This window comes from Cervus elaphus, chromosome 5 (assembly GCF_910594005.1).
Source record: "Cervus elaphus chromosome 5, mCerEla1.1, whole genome shotgun sequence".
Classification (NCBI taxonomy): Eukaryota; Metazoa; Chordata; class Mammalia; order Artiodactyla; family Cervidae; genus Cervus; species Cervus elaphus.
Window position 1 is genome coordinate 96,079,358 of NC_057819.1, and position 25,256 is coordinate 96,104,613.

General features: G+C 38.5%; 1 protein-coding gene and 1 non-coding gene across 5 annotated transcripts in view; one reads left to right on the forward strand and one right to left on the reverse strand.

Moving 5' to 3' along the window:
• The window catches only part of METTL16 (methyltransferase 16, N6-methyladenosine), a 68,108-nt gene that overhangs the window by 25,048 nt on the left and 17,804 nt on the right, over nt 1-25,256 (reverse strand). For 3 of the 4 annotated variants that reach the window (XM_043903390.1, XM_043903388.1, XM_043903391.1), the window contains 4 exons: nt 21,698-21,897; nt 15,842-15,982; nt 13,306-13,421; nt 10,218-10,360 (listed from right to left, as the gene is read on the reverse strand). In XM_043903390.1, coding sequence (XP_043759325.1) covers nt 10,218-10,360; nt 13,306-13,421; nt 15,842-15,902 — 320 coding nt within the window. In that variant the 5' untranslated portion in view covers nt 15,903-15,982; nt 21,698-21,897. The remainder of the gene's footprint in view (nt 1-10,217; nt 10,361-13,305; nt 13,422-15,841; nt 15,983-21,697; nt 21,898-25,256) is intronic. The other variant, XM_043903392.1, reaches the window with a different exon arrangement.
• On the forward strand, nt 6,290-6,396 carry LOC122695734. Its single transcript, XR_006341491.1, has one exon. It is a non-coding gene; the product is annotated as a U6 spliceosomal RNA (small nuclear RNA).

Here is a 25,256-nt window from a genome sequence, read left to right on the forward strand (position 1 = left end):
GTGCTTAGGCCACGGCCTCTATTGCGGTTTCCTCAGGACAGGCAAGGCAAGGCATGGGGTACAGTTTAGGATCAGCTAGTGTGAATAACCTCCAAGGGCTCTGGGCTGTGAAGGAGTCCCCAGGCACCTGGCATCTGGCCCTTGAATCATCAGGCAAAGGAAGATGGCTTCCTGGGCTGAGGGGGCAGATAGAGTAGGGATCTATCTGCCTTGCAGATCCAAGGCTCACTCAGGCAGGCTGGGTCCTTTGCTGTATCTAAGATCGGTGAGCCCAGGGAGGGGCAATCTACCCTAGCAAGATCAGTCAAAACCTCATAATACATAGAAAAGTAAAAATATTTACAATACAAAGCTAGAGACAAAAATCCATTTATTTAAAAGTCTAGAATAAAAAAAAAAAAAAGAAAAAAAAATGTCTAGAATAGGCAAAACTACTATGATAGAAAAACCAGTGACCACCAGAGGTTGGGTAGGGTAGGAAGAGACTGCAAAGGGCCACTAGGGAACTTTTTTATGGTGATGGAAATGTTTTATATGTTGACTGTGGTGGTGGTGATGTGTACATTTGTCAAAATGCATCAAATCATACACTTGAATTGGAGAAAGTAACCATATGCAAGTTATACCTCAATAAAGCTTATTTAAATATCCAAACTTAAATATGATCTACCTTGTATCTTCAAACATAAAGACTAGTACACAACCGCAGTAACGCTTTGCCTATTTCTTGCTTTATAACATAGCTTAGTTACACTAGCAATACATAATCTGTATCCTCCTTTTTTCACTTTTTCACCAAGCATCATAATTACTCCTGTGTCATTTGAAGTTCATCCAACTGCACATTATTTTTAAAGAGAAATTTCAGACTAAGGGGATACACATTTAACATTTACTTGTTTATATGCAAAGTAGCTACTGCTGCTGCTGCTGCCAAGTCATTTCAGTCGTGTCCAACTCTGTGTAACCCCATAGACAGCAGCCCACCAGGCTCCCCCATCCCTGGGATTCTCCAGGCAAGAACAATGGAGTGGGTTGCCATTTCCTTCTCCAATGCAAGAAAGTGAAAAGTGAAAGTGAAGTTGCTCAGTCGTGCCCAATTCTTTGCAACCCCATGGACTGCAGCCTACCAGGCTCCTCTGTCCATGGGATTTTCCAGGCAAGAGTACTGGAGTGGGTTGCCATTGCCTTCTCCGAAAGTAGCTACTATGAAGGTGAATTTTATAGTCACTAAAACTCAAGTGGATCTAAAAGCCTCTAAAATCACATACCGGGTTAAAACTATAAATAATTGTCTTTTTTTTTTTGCCATTTTTATAAGTTGAAAATGGTTGAAGATTGGCAACCCTAATGTATATGGTTCACCCTAATACATTAAGTAATATGAATGAAAATCTTAATTACAAAAGTATGACAAATATTATTATACTGCTTTAGAAGTAGTGTGCATTAATTAGTACTTTATTTGCTTTTATTGTTTATGGGTTCAAAAAGAGGTAACAATCCTTATTTTTATATCATCAATCCTTTTCCAGATTTGAAAACACAAATAAATAATTGTTCTACCTAAACTTACTTTAAACAAACCTGGGTAAATTTACTTAGAGCCTAATCTATTTCATTTGGCAGCTTTACAAGGTTTGGAAGAAAAAAAATATGGTCCCTTTAAGAAGGCAGTGTACAAATGGAGAAATCATTAAGCAGGAATTAAAAGCCTTCGGTAAGTTAGGAGTAAGATGGAGAAATTAAAAGCACTTCGTGCTCACACAGTAATAGTATAAAATATGTTGATTAACACCTTTCCTTTAAAATTAGCATTCCTGAACAGATTAAAAAAATTTTTTCATTGAAGTATAGTTGATTTACAATGTCTTAATTTTTTTTTTTTAATCCAGCTAAGTCTCTCTGGCCTGTGGGGTCTTCCTGGGTATGGGATCGAGCTTGAGTGTCCTGCATTGTCAGGCAGAGTCTTCACCACTGAGCCACCAGAGAAGCCCCCAGTGTCTCAATTCTGCTGTGCAGCAAAGTGGCTCAGGTATACACATACATACACTCTTTTTTATATTCTTTTTCATTATGGTTTATCCCAGGATATTGAATATAGTTTCCTGTGCTATATAGTGATATTTTGTTGTTTACCCATCTGTAATAGTTGGCATCTACACATACATACATTCTTTTTTACATTCTTTTTCATTATGGTTTATCCCAGGATATTGAATATAGTTTCCTGTGCTACATAGTGGTATTTTGTTGTTTACCCGTCTGTAATAGTGGGAGTTGGGGAGTCCCCAAACTCCCACTCCATCCCTTCTCCACCCTCCTCCCCCATGACAACCACCATCCTGTTCTCTATGTCTGTAACTCTGTTTCTGTTTCGTAAATAGGTTCATCTGTGCCGTATTTTAGACTTCACATATAAGCGGTATCATATGGTATTTGTCTTTCTGACTTACTTCACTTAGTTGAAGTACTCTCTAGTTGCATCCATGTCCTTAAGACATGAGATGAGAATCACCAGAAGCCAAGAAAAGTTTAACAACAGAGACAAAAGAAAGATATTACAAACCTCCTCAGGTGATGAAAGGAAGCAAGTATTTATAAACAATTAAGGCTAATACAACTTCCCTGGTGGCATAGATGGTAAAGAATCTGCCTGCCAATGCAGGAGACGCAGGTTTGATCCCTGGGTTGGGAAGATCCCTGGAGAAGGGAATGGTGACCCACTCCAGTATTCTTGCCTGGAGAATTCCATAGACAGAGGAACCCGGCAGGCTATATAATCTTTGGGATCGCAAAGAGTCAGACATGGCTGAGCAACTAACACACTTGACAAGGCTTATAATATGTCATTGGTACTTCATATAGGCTTGGCAGAGTTCATATTTCTTTTAATCCTTACTGTAACCTAAATGGGGTTCTCAAGGCAAGAATACTGAAGTGGTTTGCCATTCCCTTCCCCAGTGGACCACACTTTGTCAGAACTCTCCACTATGAATACAAGAATACACAGAAGAACTATACAAAAAAGATCCTAATGACCCACCCAGATAACCACGATGGTGTGATCACTCACCTAGAACCAGACATCCTGGAATGCGAAGTCAAGTGGGCCTTAGGAAGCATCACTATGAACAAAGCTAGTGTAGGTGATGGAATTCCAGTTGAGCTATTTCAAATCCTAAAAGATGATGCTGTGAAAGTGCTGCACTCAATATGCCAGCAAATTTGGAAAACTCAGCAGTGGCCACAGGACTGGAAAAGGTCAGTTTTCATTCTAATCCCAAAGGAAGGCAATGCCAAAGAATGCTCAAACTACCACACAACTATACTCATCTTATATGCTAGCAAAGTAGTCCTCAAAATTCTCCAAGCCAGGCTTCAACAAAATGTGAACTGAGAATTTCCAGGATTTTCAAGCTGGATTTAGAAAAGGCAGAGGAACCAGAGATCAAATTGCCAACATCCACTGGATCATAGAAAAAGCAAGAGAGTTCCAGAAAAAAATCTACTTCTGCTTTATTGACTACACCAAAGCTTTTGACTGTGTGGATCACAACAAACTGTGGAAAATCTTCAAGAGATGGGAATACCAGACCACCTGACCTGCCTCTCAGAAATGTGTACGCAGGTCAAGAAGCAACAGAACAGAGCTGGACATGGAACAGACTGGTTCCAAATCAGGAAAGGAGTACAGCAAGGCTGTATATTGTCACCCTGTTTATTTAACTTATATGCAGAGTACATCATGTGAAATGCCAGGCTGGATGAAGTACAAGCTGGAATCAAGATTGCTGGGAAAACATCAATAACCTCAGATACGCAGATGACACCACCCTTATGGCAGAAAGCGAAGAACTGACGAGCCTCTTGATGAAAGTGAAAGAGAAGAGTAAAAAAGTTGGCTTAAAACTCAACATTCAAAAAACGAAGATCATGGCATCTGGTTCCATCACTAAATGGCAAATACATGGGGAAACAATGGGAACAGTGACAGATTTTATTTTCTTGGGCTCCAAAGTCAATGCAGATGGTGACTACAGCCATGAAATTAAAAGACGCTTGCTCCTTGCAAGAAAAGCTATGACAAACCTAGACAGCATATTAAAAAGCAGAGACATTACTCTGCCAACAAAGGTCCATCTAATCAAAGCTATGGTTTTTCCAGTAGCCATGTATGGATGTGAGAGTTGGACTATAAAGAAAGCTGAGCGCCGAAGAACGGATGCTTTTGAACTTTGGTGTTGGAGAAGACTTCTTGAGAGTCCTTTGGACTGGAAGGAGATCAAACCAATCTATCCTGAAGGAAATCAGTCCTGAATATTCATTGGAAGGACTGATGCTGAAGCTGAAACTCCAATACTTTGGCCACCTGATGTGAAGAACTGACTTATTAGAAAAGACCCTGATGCTGGGAAAGATTGAAGGCAGGAGGAAAAGAGGACAAGAGAGAATGAGATGGTTGGACGGCATCACTGACTCAATGGACATGAGTTTGAGCAAGCTCCAGGAGTTGGCAACAGACAGGGAAGCCTGGCATGCTGCAGTCAATGGGGTCACAAAGAGTCAGACACAACTGAGTGACTGAACTGAACCAAACTGTAACATAAATACTGTATCATGAATCTTTTCTTGTTCCCTTTCAGGCTGCATGGTGTGGTATAGGGAACATCCCCAACCAGGGATCGAACCTGCACCCCCTGAAGTGAGTGGCAGTGCGATGTCTTAACCACTGGCCTGCCAGGAAGTCCCTCAGCTTCACTTAAAAAAAAAAACAATTATTTATTTGGCTGTGTCAAGTCTTAGTTGTAGTACACAGGATCTTCAGTTGTGGCAGGCAAACTCTTTCTTAGCTTCACTTTTTTAAAAAATGTCTGCCCGTTAGATCCTAACTACTCTCAACAGGCATCTTGTGACAACTAATCAAAATGTAAGTAGAAAAAAAAAAAAAGAAAAGGATGATCTAGTTACCCAAGAGACTTTGAACCCATTATACTATTTTAATGATGAAAGTAGCACTCCACTCATTACAGCATTTAGTAATTCCTTCGGGACAGCAGGTTTCAAGAAAAATTATTTTGAAATTATTTCAAATGTACAGGAACTGCAAGATTAGCGCAAATAATTCCAGCATACTATTCACCCCGATTTACTGCACTTTCCCCCATTTGCTTGTTCTGTGTGTTTTTTCTAAACCATTTGAGGGTTAGACATTATCAAGCCCCTAACCTTAAATATTTTGGCATGTACATTTTATTTATTTATTTATTTTGGCATGTACATTTTAAAAACAAGGACATTCTCTCTTTTAACCACAGAACGACGACCAAATTGAGAAATTTTAACACTCATACAGTACTATTATCTGGAATATGGTCCATACTCAAATTTCACCAATTATCCCAACAACGTCCTTCATGTCAATTTTCTCCCCTGATGTAAGATCCAATCTAGGATCATGCATTTCATTTACGTGTCAAGTCTCTTTAGTCTCTTTCAATCTGGAACAGTTCTGCGGTCTTTTTTTTTTTTACTTTCATGACCTTAATATTTTTGAAAAATTGTCTTACAAAATCTCTCAAGTTTGGTATGTCTGAAATTTCCTTAGTCAGATTCAGGTTAAACACTTTGGGCCGGAAGAACACAGAGATGCTGTGTGTCCTTCTAGGCAACCTGTACCACAAGGTGATCGACCGGTCAAGGTGGTGCCCCTCCATCTCTTCACTATAAAGTTACTATATATTTCTTTGTAATTGAGAACTGCTTTGTGATTAGGGAAATACTTTGAAACTATGAAAAATATCCTCTCTACAAATTCTCCATTGTTGACTCCTCCACGAATCAATTACTACAATGACTGCAAAATGGTGACTTTTCTAAGTTGATTATTCTTTCTACATTTATTAGTTGGTATTCTAATGTAATAAAGAGCTTTTCCTTTACCCCTTATGTACTTCATTTGTTTACCTTATTCAATGTGTTACAATCCATTATTGTCATTATTCACCCTAACCTTGCACTATATTGTCCCATATTTTGCTTGAGCTGTCTCTATGTTCTTTTAACATTTAATACCATAAAAGGTATTATCCCAGCTTATACACAAGGAAAATGAAGTGGCTTACCCTTTTATAAAGGCAAGTGTGTAGAAAGTTTGCAATAGAATTGAATAGTCTATCAGCTGGAAAATTAACTAAAAGCTCAGTTATAAAATTTCCAGTTGTTCCTTGCAACTACTCATAGCATCTTGTAACTATACTAGCATCTAGTTTTTAAAACCAGAAAAGGAGTGCTCGCTTCGGCAGCACATATACTAAAATTGGAACGATACAGAGAAGATTAGCATGGCCCCTGCGCAAGGATGACACGCAAATTCATGAAGCGTTCCATATTTTTATTTGAATCAGTTCTAATGAGATGGATGAAACTGGAGCCCATTATACAGAGTGAAGTAAGCCAGAAAGATAAAGACCAATACAGTATACTAACGCATATATATGGAATTTAGAAAGATGGTAACGATAACCCTATATGCAAAACAGAAAAAGAGACACAGATGTACAGAACAGACTTTTGGGCTCTGTGGGAGAAGGCAAGGGTGGGATGTTTCGAGAGAACAGCATCGAAACATGTATATTATCTATGGTGAAACAGATCACCATCCCAGGTTGGATGCATGAGACAAGTGCTCAGGGCTGGTGCACTGGGAAGACCCAGAGGGATCGGGTTGGAGAGGGAGGTGGGAGAGGGGATCGGGATGGGGAATACATGTAAATCCATGGCTGATTCATGTCAATGTATGGCAAAACCCACTACAATATTGTAAAGTAATTAGCCTCCAACTAATAAAAATAAATGGAAAAAAAAAAAACAGAAAAGGAGGCTGGCCCCACATTAGAATAAAGTAACAGAGTACTTTTAATGTTTCCTTTCAACACAGCAGACCACAGCAGTTAAATCTGATGGATAGCTAAAACGGACAAGAGTTAAAATTACCCTATTTACTATTCATTATTATTATTTACTATTATTATTAATTACATCAAATATATATTTATTTAATTATATGACTACCCTATGAGGCATGATGTAGCTATCATTATTTCACTTTATCAATGAGAAAACAACTTTTAAAAATCAAAGAACCACATTTCAAAAGGCCCAGATTGTTAAATTTATTACATAGCACCTGGTGATGATCACCAGATAAGTGGATTTTACCCACATCCAAGAAGTCCCCACCATTTGGCAGGGGGCAGCTGATGGAAAGGAAAAAGCAAAAATGGGGCGTTAAACCAGCATTAAGTTGGAACTTTGTAACTCTGGTTCCTGGAAAAATCAGAGAATCATTGCCATAAAGGGTGTCAGCTATAGTCAGTAATAAGAGTGGAACCCAGGCCATGAGGGGTTTGATAAAGTCTGCTGATTTATTTATGTTAGGTGAGTGAGTCTCTAAAAAGGAAAATGCTATTAAGCTCAAGTCGCAGGCACAAAGAATGAAAGGTAAAGATGACAAGCACTTGTAAATCTTCGTCAACGATAAAAAGGCTGTCTAATAATGACAATATGTCAATTACATCTCAACAGTAAAGAAAAGGCTGTGCACTTAAGAAGTCTAACTGCAGGCTGGGCGACAGTGGCTGCGTGGGGTGGTGGAGAGGGGATAAGAGCAGAATTAGATCTAGGGCCCAGATCTCTAACCTGTGCAACTAATAGGCTGGATAACCTTCTCTCCAGGGGCCTCCCAGCCGCAAAATTCCCTCAGATACAAAACTGCAGTTGCTGCTGAGCGTTGCTCAGGTGAGGCACCTGGAGAGCCACCACTGGAGGTCAGTCCGACAAGTACAACTTATTTCACTCTGCAATGTTACACATTTGGCTTAATTTCTGCACTTCTCGGGAACACGAAGAGGGATAAGAAGAAGATGGTGGAGTTTAAATACTTATTTTTAATCTCTCCTTTTCTCATAGCTTCAAAATATGCAGTTTCCACAGTATTTTAAAATTTGAGAGTTGCATAGTGGTGTAAACTTTATGTCAACAATAAAAATATGCAAGAGGGCATGAACTGATACCTTTCTTCCTTTTATCTTCCCTCTCAACCTGCCCGAGTCCTAACAGAGCAGACAAGACTGCTGAACCCTTTCTTTAAGTGGATTGTAACTGGTAACTTTTCCCACATATGACACCAACCTTGAAATGGTCGACTCTTTAGAAACATAATTTGTTGTTTTCAGTCCCTCAGTCATGTCTGACTCTTTGCAGCCCCATGGACTGCAGCACGCCAGGCTTCCCTGTCCTTCACCATCTCCCGGAGCTTGCTCAAACTCAAGTCCACTGAGTTGGTGATGCCATCTAATCATCCGGCACTAGCCATTTACCCTTTGCAGCAAACATTCACCTTTCATTCAATCTGAGGGCAGCCACAGAGCCAGGTACAGGCAGACCTGGAACATACTGACCAATTTCTCTGCCTTAGAATGGCGTTCCTTCACAACATACTTCTTGTAGTTCAAATGGAACTTTGAAAAGAATAGAAATTTACTGACTAAAAGGCTCCTGAAAGTGACCATCCCCATTTTCCTGGGTGACTCCAGGTCCCTCAAAAGCTGACAGACACTGAGGTGGCCACATGGCCCTGTTTACCTACCGTCATGAGTTTCAGTGCTGTTACTTTCTTCAGGTTTAATTTACTCACTCACACTCTTCTCAATACTCAGTATCACTTAAGTCTCTTTCTTCCTCACACCCTAATGTATCATTGAGGAAATCGATTAAGACAAAAATATATTAACCTTTGGCTTTAATATTGTCAATTTTCTGAGAGGCAGATCATCCAATAATCCAGTTGCCTTCCATGTTCAAATAAAATCACATTTAACAAATCAGGGTATGTGCTGATTTTGGAATTGGCCTTCTACTAAAATAAACAACTTTAAATGCCTGTAAGTCCAAAAGAAAAAAAAAAAAAAAGGTTTCCCTAATTAGGAATTCTAGTTCTGAGTATTCACCCAGAAGAATTCAAAGTCAGGTCTTAAGAAATATTTGCACATTCATGTTCCTAGCAACATTATCCACGAGAGCCAAAACATGGAAGTAACCCAAGTGTCCATCAACAGATGAATGGATAAACAAAATGTAGTATATACATACAAAGGAATATTAATATTATTCAGCCCTAAAAAGGAAGGAAATTCTGAAACCTGCTGTAAGATGGCTGCATATTGATGACATGATGCTAAGTAAAAGATGCCAGTCATAAATCATATATGATTCCACTTATATGAGGTACCTAGAACAGTCAAATTCAGAGAGACAGAAAAAAAGCAGTGGTTGCCAGGGGAACCACTATGTGAAGAGAGAGAATAGGGAGTAGTTGTTAATAGGTATAGAATTTTTTTAGTTTAGTTTTTTAGTTTTACAAAAAGAAAGAGTTCTGGAGGTTAGCTGCACAACAATATGACTGTACTTAATGCTACTGAACTGTACACTTAAAAAATGGTTATGAAAGCAAATTTTACATTATATGTATTTTACCACAATTTCAAAAAATTCTTCTTTATGTCACAAAGCTAAATCCGAGGGCTGAAAGTCCTTTCAGTTTGAACCAGCACATTATCCATCATTTCAACAACACTTGGCAGGGTGAGAAGTCAAGCAGGACAAATAGCTCTCTCTGAGTACCTTAGGTTGCTTAATGACAGGTGTGTTGTCCGAAATAATTAGCTTTTAAAAAGGAGTAGACTTAACTCTCCTTTGGAACTGGTTAGGGATCTCAGTTTCCCTTCATTAAGTTCCTGACAGCTCAATGTCCTCACATCTGTCACTGTTTGGGAGACTGATTCCAAGAACACAAATTGCTTCGAGGACTGGGCAACAAATTAATTCTGGTTCACAGGACAGAGCTGAACCCATCTGTTTTCTAATCAAAAGCCATATTTGAATCAGTTTTGCTCCATCACAGAACCACACTAATGGGAGCAGTACAATCATATGGTATTTTCCTCCTTTCTATCCATGTAGTACACATGATTATGGGAAACACAAATCAATTAAAGGCATGACAGCACCCTCGGAAACAGGGTCTCTGCAGACTGTAGGACCTTCAACCAATTCCATTTTTATCTATTAATTCTTCGGACCACAGTGATTCATTTCCTCTAAGTGACATGGTTTCTTTCTGAATTACACACGGGAGAATATTTTTATCAACTTACCTTAATCTTTTTTTAAGCTGTAAACTGTCATGGATGATTCTTTTAACAAACTCTAATTCACCTCCTTCTGCCATGATCTCTGTGATTCCTCCTGTATTTACAGAACTGGGTGGGGGTCTTCGAGGATTTCGAGAATTTACTCCCTGAAGAACAACAACAACAAAAACCCTCGTGAAAAATTTTTACATCTTAAGACCAGGTCTCTGTAACCTAGTTCTAAGTAAGAATGCTTAGACATAATTTCAATTCCCAAGTATCATGCTAGACTCAGGATTTAAAAATCATATAACCACGGCATTTGAAACAACATTATTGTTTCAAACAACAATATTCCTTCCCTAAAGGGTCTTTACCTTCCATCTTTGTGATTAAACATACTAACATTGTACTTTTTAATGTAACAATTCTGTCATTTTTTCTTTACATTTTCTGTCTGGTATTATTATATCCTGAAAATATTTCGCCGAAAGATTATAAAAACATTGAATTTTGTTTTCTTCTAGTACGGTTTCACTTTTAAATTTTAAATATTTAATCCACTCCTATCTCACACCATATTTTTAAAAAATCCAAGTAGAACAAAGATTTAAATATAAATATCTCAAACAATAAATCTTAGAATATAGGAGTAAATATGCTTTTTAGCTATGATACCACAAGCATAAGCAACAACAAAAACCAGATAAACTGGTAAAAGTTAAAAACAAAAAGTAAAAACTTTTAATTTTTTACCGAGCTGCAAAGGATACTGACTGCCAAGAAAGTACAAAGACAACCCACAAAATGGGAGAGAATATTTGCAAATAATATACCTAATAAGGGGCTCCCCTGATAGCTCAGTTAGTAAAGAACCCGCCTGCAATGCAGGAGACACTGGTTCAATTCCTGAGTCGGGAAGATCCTCTGGAGAAGGTATAGGCTACCCACGCCAGTATTCTTGGGCTTCCCTTGTGGCTCAGCTGGTAAAGAACCTGCCTGCAATGTGGGAGACCTGGATTCAATCCCTGGGTTGGGATGATCCCCTGGAGAAGGGAAAGGCTACCCACTCCAAGGGACTTGCATACAGAATAAAGAATTCTTACAACAATAGTCAGAAGAAAAATAGCCCAATTCAACTGGGCAAAGGATCTGAACAGGCCTTTCTCCAAAGATACACAAATGATCAAAAAGTATGTGAAAAGATGTTCAACATCATTAGCCATCAGGGATATGCACATTCAAACCACAATGAACTACCACTTCATTCCTCCTAGGATAGCTGTAACCAAGAAGATAATAACCAGTGTTGACAAAGATGTGGACAAACTGGAAGTCCCACACACTAGTTATAATAAAAAATGGTACAGCCATTTTGGAAAACATTCTGGCAGTTCCTCAAACAATTAAACACATAGTTACAAAAATAAATAAATAAATACACACACAATTACCAGATGACCTAGTAATTCCGCTCCTAGGTATATACCTAAGAGAAGTGAAAACATGTTCATGCAAACACTTGTACAAGAATACTCACAGCAGCTTTGTTCATAATAGCCAAAAAGTAACCTAAAACCCAAATGTCCATTGATGAATGAATGGATTGATAAAAGGGGTATTTCCATACAACAGAATATTATTCAGCAATAGAAAGAAACTAACACATGCTACGATATGTGTGAACCCTGAAGACATACTATGTTTAGTGAAAGAAGTCAGCCACAAAAGACCACAGATTTTATAACTCCATTTTAATGAAATGTTCGAAGTAGGGAACTCCAGAAAGAGAAAGTAGACTAGGACTAAGGGGCCTGCAGGGAAACCAAGAGTAACTGTTAATGGATGTGGGGCTTTTTGGGGGGGGGAGCAGGGGGGAAATGATGAAAATGTTCTAAAATTAATTGGGTAATGGTTGCACAATTCTGTGAATATAATAAAAATAATAAAATTCTACCCTTTAAGTAGGTGAACTGATGGCATGAAAATTACATTTCAGTAAAGCTGATGTAAAAAGATATTAAATCTGGTGCCAGTAACAATCTATTTCTTCATCTGGAAGCTCGTTCTACAAGAATATTCACTTTGGAAAATCCAGCTTATACTTATGGCATGTGTATTTTTATGTGTATATAGAATATCTCAGTATTTTCCTTAAAAATGTACTCTAGGATGTGGCTATTTTAGTTCTTAAATTTATCTGCATCAAGAGCCAAAATTTAAATTCCTAAATCCTGCTTTACTTTATGCTCCAATCTAGAATGTGTTATTTCTAATAAATTTCTGTCCACCTCACCCCCAACTCGAATTTGATCTATGTGGAATTTATTTTGCTATGAGGTATGTAAATAGTATTTTAGAGCATCTGAGTGATTCTAAAAACAATTTATTCTCTCAAAGTTTTAAGCATACACACCACCCCTTGTTTCCTCTGACTAATATTTCTAGTAACTTTTCTTTAGATGAGGAAAAATTAGGTTAAATCAATATTTTATTGATTTTCAACAGCTTAGCTATTTTCAGCCAATGTATGAGCTGTTTTTAGCCATTTTCATGAGCAAATATATTTTATTTCATAAAATCAACACACTCATTTCAAGTTGGAACACTAAATCAGCTATTTGTTTACTATCAAATGATAGCTGGCTATAAAGACGGTCTTTCCTTAGGCCAAAAAGTCCAATGCAGGAGTAGACTGTAACCTAAGTTGGTCCAATCAGAAGAAATCCAAATGTTCAATGGTTTGAGAAAGAAAAGAGCTCCCTCCTCACCCTCTCCCCCTCCCCACATATTACTCTGCCACAGGTAAACCAACTTGAGAACAGAAACAACCAAGGGTCAGATCAGAGTCAAAGGGAACTTGAAAAAAGTCTCAGCTTTGATATTATGATGAACTCCTTGATCAAACTGTTCCTGAAGTTCATGCTATTGCTGGATTTCTCAGATACATAAACCAATAAACATTTTTGGAAAGTCAACCTGAATTAGATTTTCAGGTACTTGATACCAGAAGTGTCCTAACTGATACAGCTTCCAAAATAAATGTTGCTTTTATCTTTGCAAACAAGGAAAACTTAAATATTCAACTACTTTAAAGGAGAAGATATTTTACCTTGGCTTCCAACTGATTGGCAAAAAAGGGAGGGTTGCACATGCAGAAGTCATAAATTATCTCCGATTCTTCTTTAAGAGCATCCATCAGGAGTGTCTTCTGTGGTACTTTAACCACTAGGAGAAAAAAAAGGAGAGACTTAACTACTATTAATACTGTGACAGTTTTCAAATATATCCACAAATTCTTCGACACTAGTCCCTTCAAGAGGTGGTATTTGATTTCCCTCTCCTTGAGTGCAGCTTCACTCAATGACTTGCTTTTATTGAAAAGAATATGATAGAAGTAAAAGGGTATCACTTCTGAGGCTAGGTCATAAGAAGCAATATGGCTTCCTCCTTGCCCTATCACTTAAACAACTTGCTCTATGAGAAGCCAGCTGACATGCTCCAAGGATGCTTAAGTAGCCCTCAGGAGAGATCCACATGGCAGTGAACTAAAGCTTCCTGCCTACAGCCACGTAAGTGAGCCATCTTGGAAGCAAATCTCTATCCCCAATCTTTCAGACTACAACCTCATGAGAGACTCTGAAGCAGAACCACTTGGCTAGGCCACACCCAAATTCCTGACCCACATGAATGATGAGATAATAAATGTTTACTGTCTAAACTGCCAGATTTGGGGGTAATTTGTAATAGAGGAATGGATAACTAAAAAATTCATTAATAATATATTAGGAGACTTCCTTGGTGATCTAGTGGCTAAAACTCCACGCTCCCAGTGACCATGGGCCCAGGTTTGATCTCTGGTCAGGGAACTAGATACCACATACTGCAATGAACTGCAACTAAGAGTTCACATGCCACAACAGAAGACCCACATGCCACAACAAAGATCGAAGATCAAAAAAAAAAAAAAAAAAAATGAAGATCCTGTGAGCTGTAGCTAAGACCCAGTGCAGTCAAATACATAAATATTTAATATATATATTAATATCTCCCCTGATGATATGTTTAACACTAGTAAGAAAAGCCTATTTCTTAGATAGCCAGTGTAAATTTGTTGCATGACTCGGGGAGCTCAAACTGGGGCTCTGCGGCAAACTAGAGGGGTGGGATGCGATAGCAGGGAGGTCCGAGAGAGAGGGGACATATATTTACCTATGGCAGACTCATGTTGCTATATGGCAGAAACCAACACAATACTGTAAGGCAGTTATCCTTCAATTAAAAATAAATAACTTAAAAAAATAAATAAATAAATAAATAAAAAGAAAAGCCTATTTCTTCCGAAGAGAGACATAAAGTCTCTTTAATGCCTAAAGAAAAAAAAAGAACTGCCTTTTACGTAGACAATAAGCACAGAAATAAACGTAAAAGCTCTACTTGAATGCACTGTTTAAGTCAGGGCGCCTGTCAGTCTCATGGCACTTACATAACCTGAAGGGACTTCCCCAGTGGCTCCGCGGTTAAGAACCTGCCTGCAACGCAGCAAACACAGGAGACAGGGGTTTGACCCCTGGGTCGCGAAGATCTCCTGAGGGAGGAAATGGCAACCCACTCCAATACTTTGGTCAGGATAATCCCATGAACAGAGGAGCCTGGCGGGCTATAGTCAGTGGGGTTGCAGAGTCAGAAATGACTGAGCAACTTAGCACAAAGGAGATCTGACTATTTGTAGCACAGTTCCATATATGGAAATAAAAAAGATGGTAGAGTTTAATCAACAGTGGGATTTTCTTCCTTTTAAAATCTTGGTAACCAGGTTACTTCATATACAGTTGGTTCTCATTAGCAGTAAAGTCACCACAAACACTGAATTAGTGAATACTGAACCACTGACTCCTAAGAGAAATACAGGGTTAGGTAGCTTCAAGCCTCTGATCACATTTTCATCATCCGATCAATATATATCCTATTTTATGTATCTCTGTTTAAAGACACCTTATTTAATATACATTACTGACTCATCAACACTGAACTCATGGCCAACAGTACTATAATATGTCTGAAGAAAACTTATCTGACACATGTATTTTCTGTAAGGCACATCACAGCCTTCTCCTTAGGAACACTAGTTCAAGTACTATGTTTAGGGGCCATTAAAAACAGCAAAATCACCGAGAAAAAGCACAGAATTGCAACAACAAAAAACGTGGTACTAAATAGACCATGAAAAGAACACTTGTTTACAGTGTGAGAGTTGAAAGGAGACAGCAGGGAAAAGAAAAAGAAAAGACAGCAGGGAACACACACACTGGGTGATTCAAATTTTTTCCCATTTTGCACATGTCTGTGAACGACCACAAAAGAACCACTAGTATTGATTTGGGGGCTAAAAATAGCCACTTGCAAGCAAACTTTAGCAAGTAGGCAAATTCACAAACACAGAATCTACAAATTATGAGGATTGGCTGCATTCACTCTGTTTCTGAGTTGATTCTGATAACAAAGCAGCAAACCCAATTACAATTGCACCAAATTTTTAAAAATTACCAAAGGTTGTATATTAAAGCAAAAGATAATGAGATGTGTTAAATTAGAAAAACAGGTTAACAAACAAAACTTGAAAGGAATATTGATTCTGCAGAGCTAACCTTTTATAAGATCAGATAAGTTATTCTGCTCCACATTCTTCTTTGCGTAGTTGAAGCACATATCATCTACTTCTGTTGCAAGGAAATACCAGCCGTTTAAGGTTGTTCCAAGTAAAGGATAGATGCAGGATGCCCCAGTACCTAGTGAAATAAGAATTCAAAACACATTGCACACACCTGAGCAGAAGGTGAGAATAAGCAAAAACACCATTCTTCCTTTCTTAGAATCCTTATAGCCTTAACAGCTTAGAACAACAAGCTGGTACTGATTATACACATATTGCAGCTACTGGTTTCATGTATGTTAATCTTATATCATAATTAGTTTCAAATTTCCTAGAGGAGAGACACCTTCCTGCCCTCATTGTATGCTGTATGTAAAATGAAGTATGGCTGGTGATCAAGAAATAGAAGACTGACTAACTGAAAACTGTCAAAACAATTTAATTTACTTTATAAAAAGTCTTCATTTTAAATCTCTCATGAAACTTAATTTTCTTGAAAGAAATCAATGTAATTTGTTAAAACAGCACAGGAATATCTTAAATAGATCAACATACATATCCCATTCTACAGAAGCAGGAAAAAATACATACAGTATAAGATTTTTATAATATTAAATCACCCAATTTCCTACATATCTATCTGTAAGCTGTTACTTGAAGGAAACCAGAAGTAAAAAGGATTTATTTCTCAGATGTGGAAGCATGGAAAAACATTTGATCCAGGTCCAAAACATCAGTCATTTGGCTGGTCCCACTACAGTTTCAAGGGAGACCTTCAAAGGCAAATGCTCCAGGCAAATCTCTCTCTGACAATTAGGGTTTGGTCCTAAACTTGAATGTAGAACCTCTAAACATAGATTGGACAAGCATATACTAACCACAAATAATTGCCACTGACTGATCTTGGCCAATGAGATCCTAAAGAGTATATTCAAGAGAAGAAAACCTGGTGTTTTTCTCAGAGCCTCACAGTAGTTAGCCCACTTTCCAGGACCACATTTTGGTGCCAGTCTAGCCTTAGAAGGATTTGGCAGGAAGAACTAGAGGCCAGAGAAATGCCTAACCCAGAGGATAGCGAGTGTCCTCTCACTGCTTCCTCATTAAATACTCAGAACAGGCTAGTAAAAGACACGCAAATGACTGACAGCCGGAACATTTAAGCTCTTTTGACAGTCACGGTGGTGCTACATTTACTGTCGTGTTTACTAGTGACATCCTGGCCCTGATGCTACTGGGCAAACATCTCTGGGGATGTGGGAGGTGGTAAGGGAAGGACTGGTAAAAGCCACTCAAGCTCCTCTCAGAATCCACAATGATGTAGACCCTGCTAGCCATTCTGGAAAGGCAGTCACTCAGAATAAGGAAATTAAGGAAATTTAAGTAGCACTTCCAGCTCTGTAGGAAAAAAAAACTCAGAGCAGATCCCAGGCCCTTGAGTCTCACACAACGGCCCCTCTCTTCATACTTCAATTTCATTTAAAGCAAAAAGAAAAAGGACATCTCCTTTCAGCTGTCCAAAGATCAGGTGCCATCAGGGTAATAAACAAAGGTGAAAGACCTGCTCTCTGCCAAAAAAATCAAGTTTCTCAATTCTTAAGACCAAAAGACTTGCATTCTAACATTCTAATCCCCTCAGAAAGCTGAATGACATTTTTAAATGGGTAATAATCCTTGCAATGATAAATAAAAATGGAAAGTGTATAACCATAGAATTAGAGCAAACTAATGGAGTCTGGGGGAAGAATTTATATAAAACCCTAATTAGAATGAATGTGATTTCAGCAAGAGTGCCCCTTGTGAAGAGCTAAAATCCATTAACCTCCTATATCCCCACGTGCTATTTTAGAGGGTTTGGGGCATAATTAAAATAAATTAGTACTAAATAGGCTCTCAAGCTTTTTAAGCTTTTTATAACCCATCAGCCAATCTTCTGCGAGGAACATAAAAGAAACTTTTTTTAAACTCCATTATTTTTACCTAGTGCTTAGTTCATATCATGTGTTCAGAATTTTGAGTATTGAAAGAACGATGTATTTATCCATCAACATTCAACAAATCATTTACTGAACACCTACTGTGTGCCAAAAACTTTGCTAGGACTTTGAATGTTAAAGTATTAATAACAGACTCGGTACTTTGCAACCGGGTGGCAGAGAAAAACATCAATCAGACAAGTGAATGTGGTTTTAAAAAAATTCCATGAAGGAAAATACACAGTTTTCTTTCTTTTTTTTTTTTTGGAAAATACACAGTTTTCTAAAGTTCATATTCAAGGAACGTATCTTATGCTGGAAAGTCAGAGAAGGCTTTCTTAGAAAATAAGGCTTGAGTTGACAGTTCAGTTCAGTTGCTCAGTCGTGTCCGACTCTTTGTGACCCCATGGACTGCAGCATGCCATGTCCATCACCAATTCCCAGAGTTTACTCAAACTCATGTCTATTTTAGTCAGTGATGCCATCCAACCATCTCATCCTCTCGTCCCCTTCTCCTCCCGCCTTCAATCCTTCCCAGCACCAGGGTCTTTTTCAATGAGTCAGTTCTTCACATCAGGCAGACAAAGTATTGGAGTTTCAGCTTCAGCATCAGTCCTTCCAATGAATATTCAGGACTGATTTCCTTCAGGATTGACTGGTTGGATTGCCTTGCTGTCAGGGGACCCTCAAGTCTTCTCCAACACCATAGTTCAAAAGCATCAATTCTTTGGCGCTCAGCTTTCTTGACAGTCCAACCCTCACATCCATACATGACTACTGGAAAAAACATAGCTTTGACTAGACAGACCTTTTCTGGCAGAGTAATGTCTCTGCTTTTTATGCTGTCTAGGTTGGTCATAACTTTTCTTCTAAGGAGCAAGTGTCTTTTAATTTCATGGCTGCAGTCACCACCTGCAGTGATTTTGGAGCCCACTATTTCCCCAACTATTTGCCATGAAGTGATGGGACCAGATGCCATGACCTTAGTTTTCTGAAATGTTGAGTTTTAAGGCAATTTTTTCACTCTCCTCTTTCACTTTCATCAAGAGGCTCTTTAGTTCTGCTTCGCTTTCTGCTGTAAGGGTGGTGTCATCTGCGTATCTGAGGTTATTGTTGTTCCATGCCCAGTTCTAACTGTTGTTTCCTGACATGCATACAGATTTCTCAGAGGCAGGTCAGGTGGTCTGGAATTCCCATCTCTTTTAGAATTTTCCACAGTTTGTTGTGATCCACACAGTCAAAAGCTTTGGTGTAGTCAATAAAGCAGAAGTAGATTTTTTTTCTGGCACTCCCTTGTTTTTCCTATGATCCAATGAATGTTGGCAATTTGATCTCTCGTTCCTCTGCCTTTTCTAAATCCAGCTTGAACATCTGGAAGTTCATGGTTCACGTACTATTGAAGCATGGCTTGGAGAATTTTGAGCATTACTTTGTTAGCATGTGAGATATGTGCAATTGTGCAGTAGTTTGAACTTTCTTTGGCAATGCCTTTCTTTGGTATTAGAATGAAAACTGACCTTTTCCAGTCCTGTGGCCACTGCTGAATTTTCAAATTTGCTGCCATATTGAGTGCAGCACTTTCACAGCATCATCTTTTAGCATTTGAAATGGCTCAACTGGAATTCCATCACCTCCACTAGCTTTGATCGTAGTGATGCTTTCTAAGGCCCACTTGACTTTTCATCCCAGGATGTCTGGCTCTAGGTGAGTGATCACACCATCGTGATTATCTGGGTCGTGAAGATCTTTTGTGTCTAGTTCTTCTGTATATTCTTGCCACCTCTTCTTAACATCTTCTGCTTCTGTTAGGTCCATACCATTTCTGTCCTTTATTGTGCCCATCTTGCATGAAATGTTCCCTTGGTATCTCTAGTTTTCTTGAAGAGATCTCTAGTCTTTCCTATTCTATTGTTTTCCTCTATTTCTTTGCATTGATCACTGAGGGAGGCTTTCTTATCTCTTCTTGCTATTCCTTGGAACTCTGCATTCAAATGGGTGTATCTTTCCTTTTCACCTTTGCATTTTGCTTCTCTTCTTTTCATTGCTATTTGTAAGGCCTCCTCAGACAACCATTTTGCCTTTTTGCATTTCTTTTTCTTGGGGATATTCTTGACAAGTACAAGTATGGGGAAGAGTTGACAAGTACAGTAGAAATGAGAAATAATAAGGTGAAGGTGGGAAGCTCCAGGCAGGGGGAACAACATGTACAAAGAATCGTAATGTCTGATTAGAAGAACTAAAGACAAGTGTAGAAATAAAAAAAAAAAGAAAAAGAATATAAGGTGAGGGTTAGAGAGACCTAGAGGGGCAAGAATCAGAAAATGAAAATTCTAATAGGTCTACTAAAGGTTTTGGGTGTTTATCACAGAAGCAATAGAAAGTCATTAAAATGGTCATTGTAATAATTAGACATAGGTTTATACATACTTTCTGGAATGGAGAGGCAACAGAGTAGACGAGAACAGGGTAGTTGAAAAGGTATTTTGTAGATAGGGAGACATGATGGTGACTTGGACTGGGATGGTGGCAACTGAGATGACGAAAAGTAGATGATGTAAGAAATATTTAAGAAAGGAAAACTATTTAAGGGTAAAAGGTGATAGACACTGTCAGTGAGAATGGAGAGAAGCAAAAATCAAGGACGACAGGCTGGACTGTGAGGGAGCTGTTGAAATAAGGAACAAAGGTAGAGGACCAAGATTAGGAAGGAAGAATTTGAGTTTGGTCTTGGACATTGCAAAATCTGAGATGTCTTTGATATATCCAAGTTTCTCGTATATTTGGGACCAGAGTTCAAGCAAAGTAATCTGAGCTGGAGGAATAAACAATCTGTAGGCTATCTGCATGAAGGTAGAAAATAAAGTCGTAGACATGGACAAAATTGCCTAGAGGTAGAGTGCCAAATAAGAAAAGAGTTAAGCTTCAGCTTCAGAAATTCTCAATATTTAATAGCCAGATACAAGAAAGGAAGCCTGAAAAGGGGAAAAGAGTGACTAAAACTGAAAAGAGAAAACCAGAGGAGTCTGGGGTCATGGAAGCCCAATGGAGGAGTGCATTTAAAAGAGAAAGGAGAGGTAGGTAAATGCTGCTGGAAAGGTCATGTACTATGAGCCTTGAAAATGTTGAACATTTACTATCACCTAGAAACTGTCTCCTAGTAACTATATTTAGAAATAGAGTACAGAGTTTTTAATTCTTCATTCTTTCTATAAAGAATTAATCAAAAAAAATTAATAAAGTCCAACAGATTAACAAATTTTAAACTCTATCAAAATGAAAACACTGGCTATGACAAACATGTATTTATAATTGTAAAACCCACCCTGGCTTCATTTCATTCTGTTTCTCTACTTATTTCCCCAAATGAATCAAACAGGACAGTCTTCTCCATTGTAGAAGTTTACAATTAAGTGAACATCTTAAAGCCTTTTCCTTCCTTTTAATTTTGGATTAAATACTCTCTATGAATAATCATCTAAGAGATTTCTAAAAGTATTCAGGCCCACATGATCTTTTATTAAGTGGCCATCACAACAACATCCCAATATCGGAACTTCTGTACTAACACCAAATAATTCATAGTAAAAATAGTGCCCAACAGACACAGATGTAAACATGGTGATCTGAAAAGCTAAGAAAACAGGAGCCCCACTTTCATTCTGCACTCTCTTACCTCCTTGTGCTCTGTCTGGGGTTGACAATTCCTTCTCAGAGAGACTGACAGCAGAAAATCCCAGGTGTACCAAAAAAGGACAATGACATCTGTAGCCAGTTTCTTTTACACAACAAATACCCAGGAGTTTTCAAAGAACTTGCAAAGACCTCACAAAATTTATGAAACTTGATGGTTAGCCAAGAAAGAATTTTAAGCCATGTACCTATGTCAATTCCTCTTCGGAGGGTACTTTTGTCAGAGTTCTGATGACCAATCAGATCTTCTACCCAGTGAATATAGTTGAGTCTCAAGGGAACTGTAGGAATCAGTCTCTCCAGTGGAATATCAATAGAAAGTCCAAAATCTTCCCTTAGCAGAGTACAAGTCAGAGCTCTGACTGCTTCGGGGTCTTTAAAATTAAGACTGAAAGGTGGAGAAAAAGAAGTAAAACTGATTAGTAAGATGCACTATGCTGCAAAAGCTCTATGGCAACCAGGCAGTACCAAACATCCATTTGAATTTCCTAGGAGATCACGCATAAATAGTTATGCAGGAGCATTCATCGGAGAAGGCAGTGGCAACTCACTCCGGTACTCTTGCCTGGAAAATCCCATGGATGGAGGAGCCTGGTAGGCTGCAGTCCATGGGGTCGCAAAGAGTCAGACACGACTGAGCGACTTCACTTTCACTTTTCACTTTCATGCACTGGAGAAGGAAATGGCAACCCACTCCAGTGTTCCTGCCTGGAGAATCCCAGGGATGGCAGAGCCTGGGGGGCTGCCATCTATGGGGTCGCACAGAGTCGGACATGACTGAAGCGACTTAGCAGCAGCAGGAGCATTCAGGGCAGTGGCAAACACATATGGTTGTGTAACAGTCACAGTATATGAGAGGCAGCATAAATTTCCTCCAAAAATACTGCATCCTCATACATGAAGCATACAAGACTAGAATACCTCAGTTCCAGTTCCTGCCGAGTTGTCTCCTTACTTAGTTATGTGACTTTGGACAAGTTATTTAGCCTCTATGAGGCCATTTACTCCACTGTAAAATGGGGATAATAATACCTACACGTAGAGCTGCTGTGTGATAATCTGTGAAAAGTACTAGCATAATGCCTACTACATAGTAACTGTTTCACAAATGTTGGCTATTTTTACTATCACCAATTAACATGATACGATAGCAGCATTCTCTGAAAATCATACTTAAAAGTGGAAAGAAACCAGTATAAGATGTTTAATAATGAAAACAGGTTAACATATTTAAATACAACAAATATTATAAATATTAAATTTTAAATGTGACTAATTTTAGCAGGCTTCCTGAGTAGTAATTTACATACTATAAATTCACCTATAAAGACAAAATCATTTCTCGTGTATTCACAGAGTTGTGCAACCATCACCCCAATCCAGTGCCATCATCCTCAAAAAGAAACCCTGTACGTATTTGCAAGTCATTCCTCATTTCTGCCCTCAGCTCTGGGCAACCACTAATGTAACTTCTGTCTTCAGAGATTTGCCTTTTGTGAACATTTCTTACAAATGAATCATATAATATGTGGTCTCTGCATCTGGATTCTTTCACTTAGCACAATGTTTGTGAGGTTCACCAATGGTGAAGCATGTATCAGTACCTCATCGCTTTTTATGGCCAAATAATACTCCACTGTATGGACGACCACATTGCAGTTCATGTACTGGATGAATAACCACATTGGCTTTTTGTTTACCCACTTACCACTTGATGGCCATTTGAATTGTTTCTACTTTTTGGCTGTCATGAACAATGCTGCTAATAAATATCCACATACAAGCCTTCACACTGGATGGGTTATTATTTCTCTAGATAATGGTAGATATGGAGGAATATGTTGTATTTATGTTTAACTTCTTAAGAACAGGTGTCAATGTAACTATTTGAGAGGTAGGAAAAGTGTTAAATGAGATGAAGAAGTAATTGTGCAGCAACAAAATGCTGGAGCGAAATCAGGAGGATAAATAACTTCAAAAGTGATTGACTTTACATTAGGTGGGGATTTATGATCTTTTAAAGACAAGTTTCCATAAAACAGCAGGAGTGGAAGTTTGCTGCATAAATAAATGCTAGCAATAAAAAGTCTCATTAAAATATATTAAGCCTATTTAACGGGATATTAATGAGGTCTATTCCTAGGCATCAGAGGTACATATATATTAATTTTGTCAATTGTGGAGGCTGATAAAAGAGAGTTAATCCACGGGCAAGCAACCATGAACACAGTTTTGCTTCACTCAATAGCACAGCAATTGCCTCAATCAATTTTCACATTAAAAAATAAAAAAGAAGGCTAGCACTGCCTTTGTATTCCTACCTTAATGAAAAGCAGTACAAAAGCAGGTTCAACAAGATAAATTATGTAGCAAAAAAATTAAAAAATAAATCTATAAAAACTTAATTTTTAATTCTAACAAGAATATCCTATTTTACTCCTTTGAAATCAGTCAAGTGTTCGAAAAAGATGGGCCAACTCCACTTCAGCCTTTGACTGTGTGGATCACAATAAACTGTGGGAAATTCTGAAAGAGATGGGAATTCCAGACCACCTCACCTGCCTCTTGAGAAACCTGTATGCAGGTTAGGAAGCAACAGTTAGAATTGGACATGGAAAAAAAAAAGAACTGAACATGGAACAACAAACTGGTTCCAAATCGGGAAAGGAGTACATCAAGGCTGTATATTGTCACCCTGTTTATTTAACTTCTATGCAAAGTACATCATGAGAAACACTGGGCTGGAGGAAGCACAAGCTGGAATCAAAATTGCCGGGAGAAATATCAATAACCTCAGATATGTAGATGATACCACCCTTATGGCAGAAAGTGAAGAGGAACTAAAAAGCCTCTTAATCAAAGTGAAAGAGGAGAGTGAAAAAGTTGGCTTAAACCTCAAATTCAGAAAACTAAGATCATGGCATCTGGTCCCGTCACTTCATGGCAAACAGATGGGGAAACAGTGGCAACAGTGACTGACTTTATTTTTTGGGCTCCAAAATCACTGCAGATGGTGATTACAGCCATGAAATTAAAAGACACTTACTCCTTGGAAGGAAAGTTATGACCAACCTAGACAGCATATTAAAAAGCAGAGGCACTACTTTGTCAACAAAGGTCCGTCTAGTCAAGGCTATGGTTTTTCCAGTAGTCATGTATGGATGTGAGAGTTGGACTGTGAAGAAAGCTGAGCACCGAAGAATTGATGCTTTTGAATTGTGGTGTTGGAGGAGACTCTTGAGAGTCCCTTGGACTGCAAGGAGATCCAACCAATCCATCCTAGAGGAGATCAGTCCTGGGTGTTCACTGGAAGGACTGATGTTGAAGCTGAAATTCCAATACTTGGGTCACCGGTTGCAAAGAGCTGACTCACTGGAAAAGACCCTGATGCTGGGAAAGATTGAGGGCAGGAGGAGAAGGGGACGACAGAGGATGAGATGGTTGGATGGCATCACTGACTCAATGGACATGAGTTTGGGTAAACTCTGGGAGTTGATGATTGACAGGGAGACCTGGTGTGCTGTGGTTCATGGGGTCGCAAAGGGTTGGACACAACTGAGTGACTGAATTGAACTCCACTTCCTTCAATGACAGTGATGACAGTCAAGTTTTACACATGGAAAGAAGTTCACATCAGAGTACCATACTAAAAACATTCAAATAAGTTCATGTTCTTTATTCTACAACAGCAGCCCAATCTATTACTAATCTAGCCCAATCATTGCTAGACACACAAAAGGAATATAA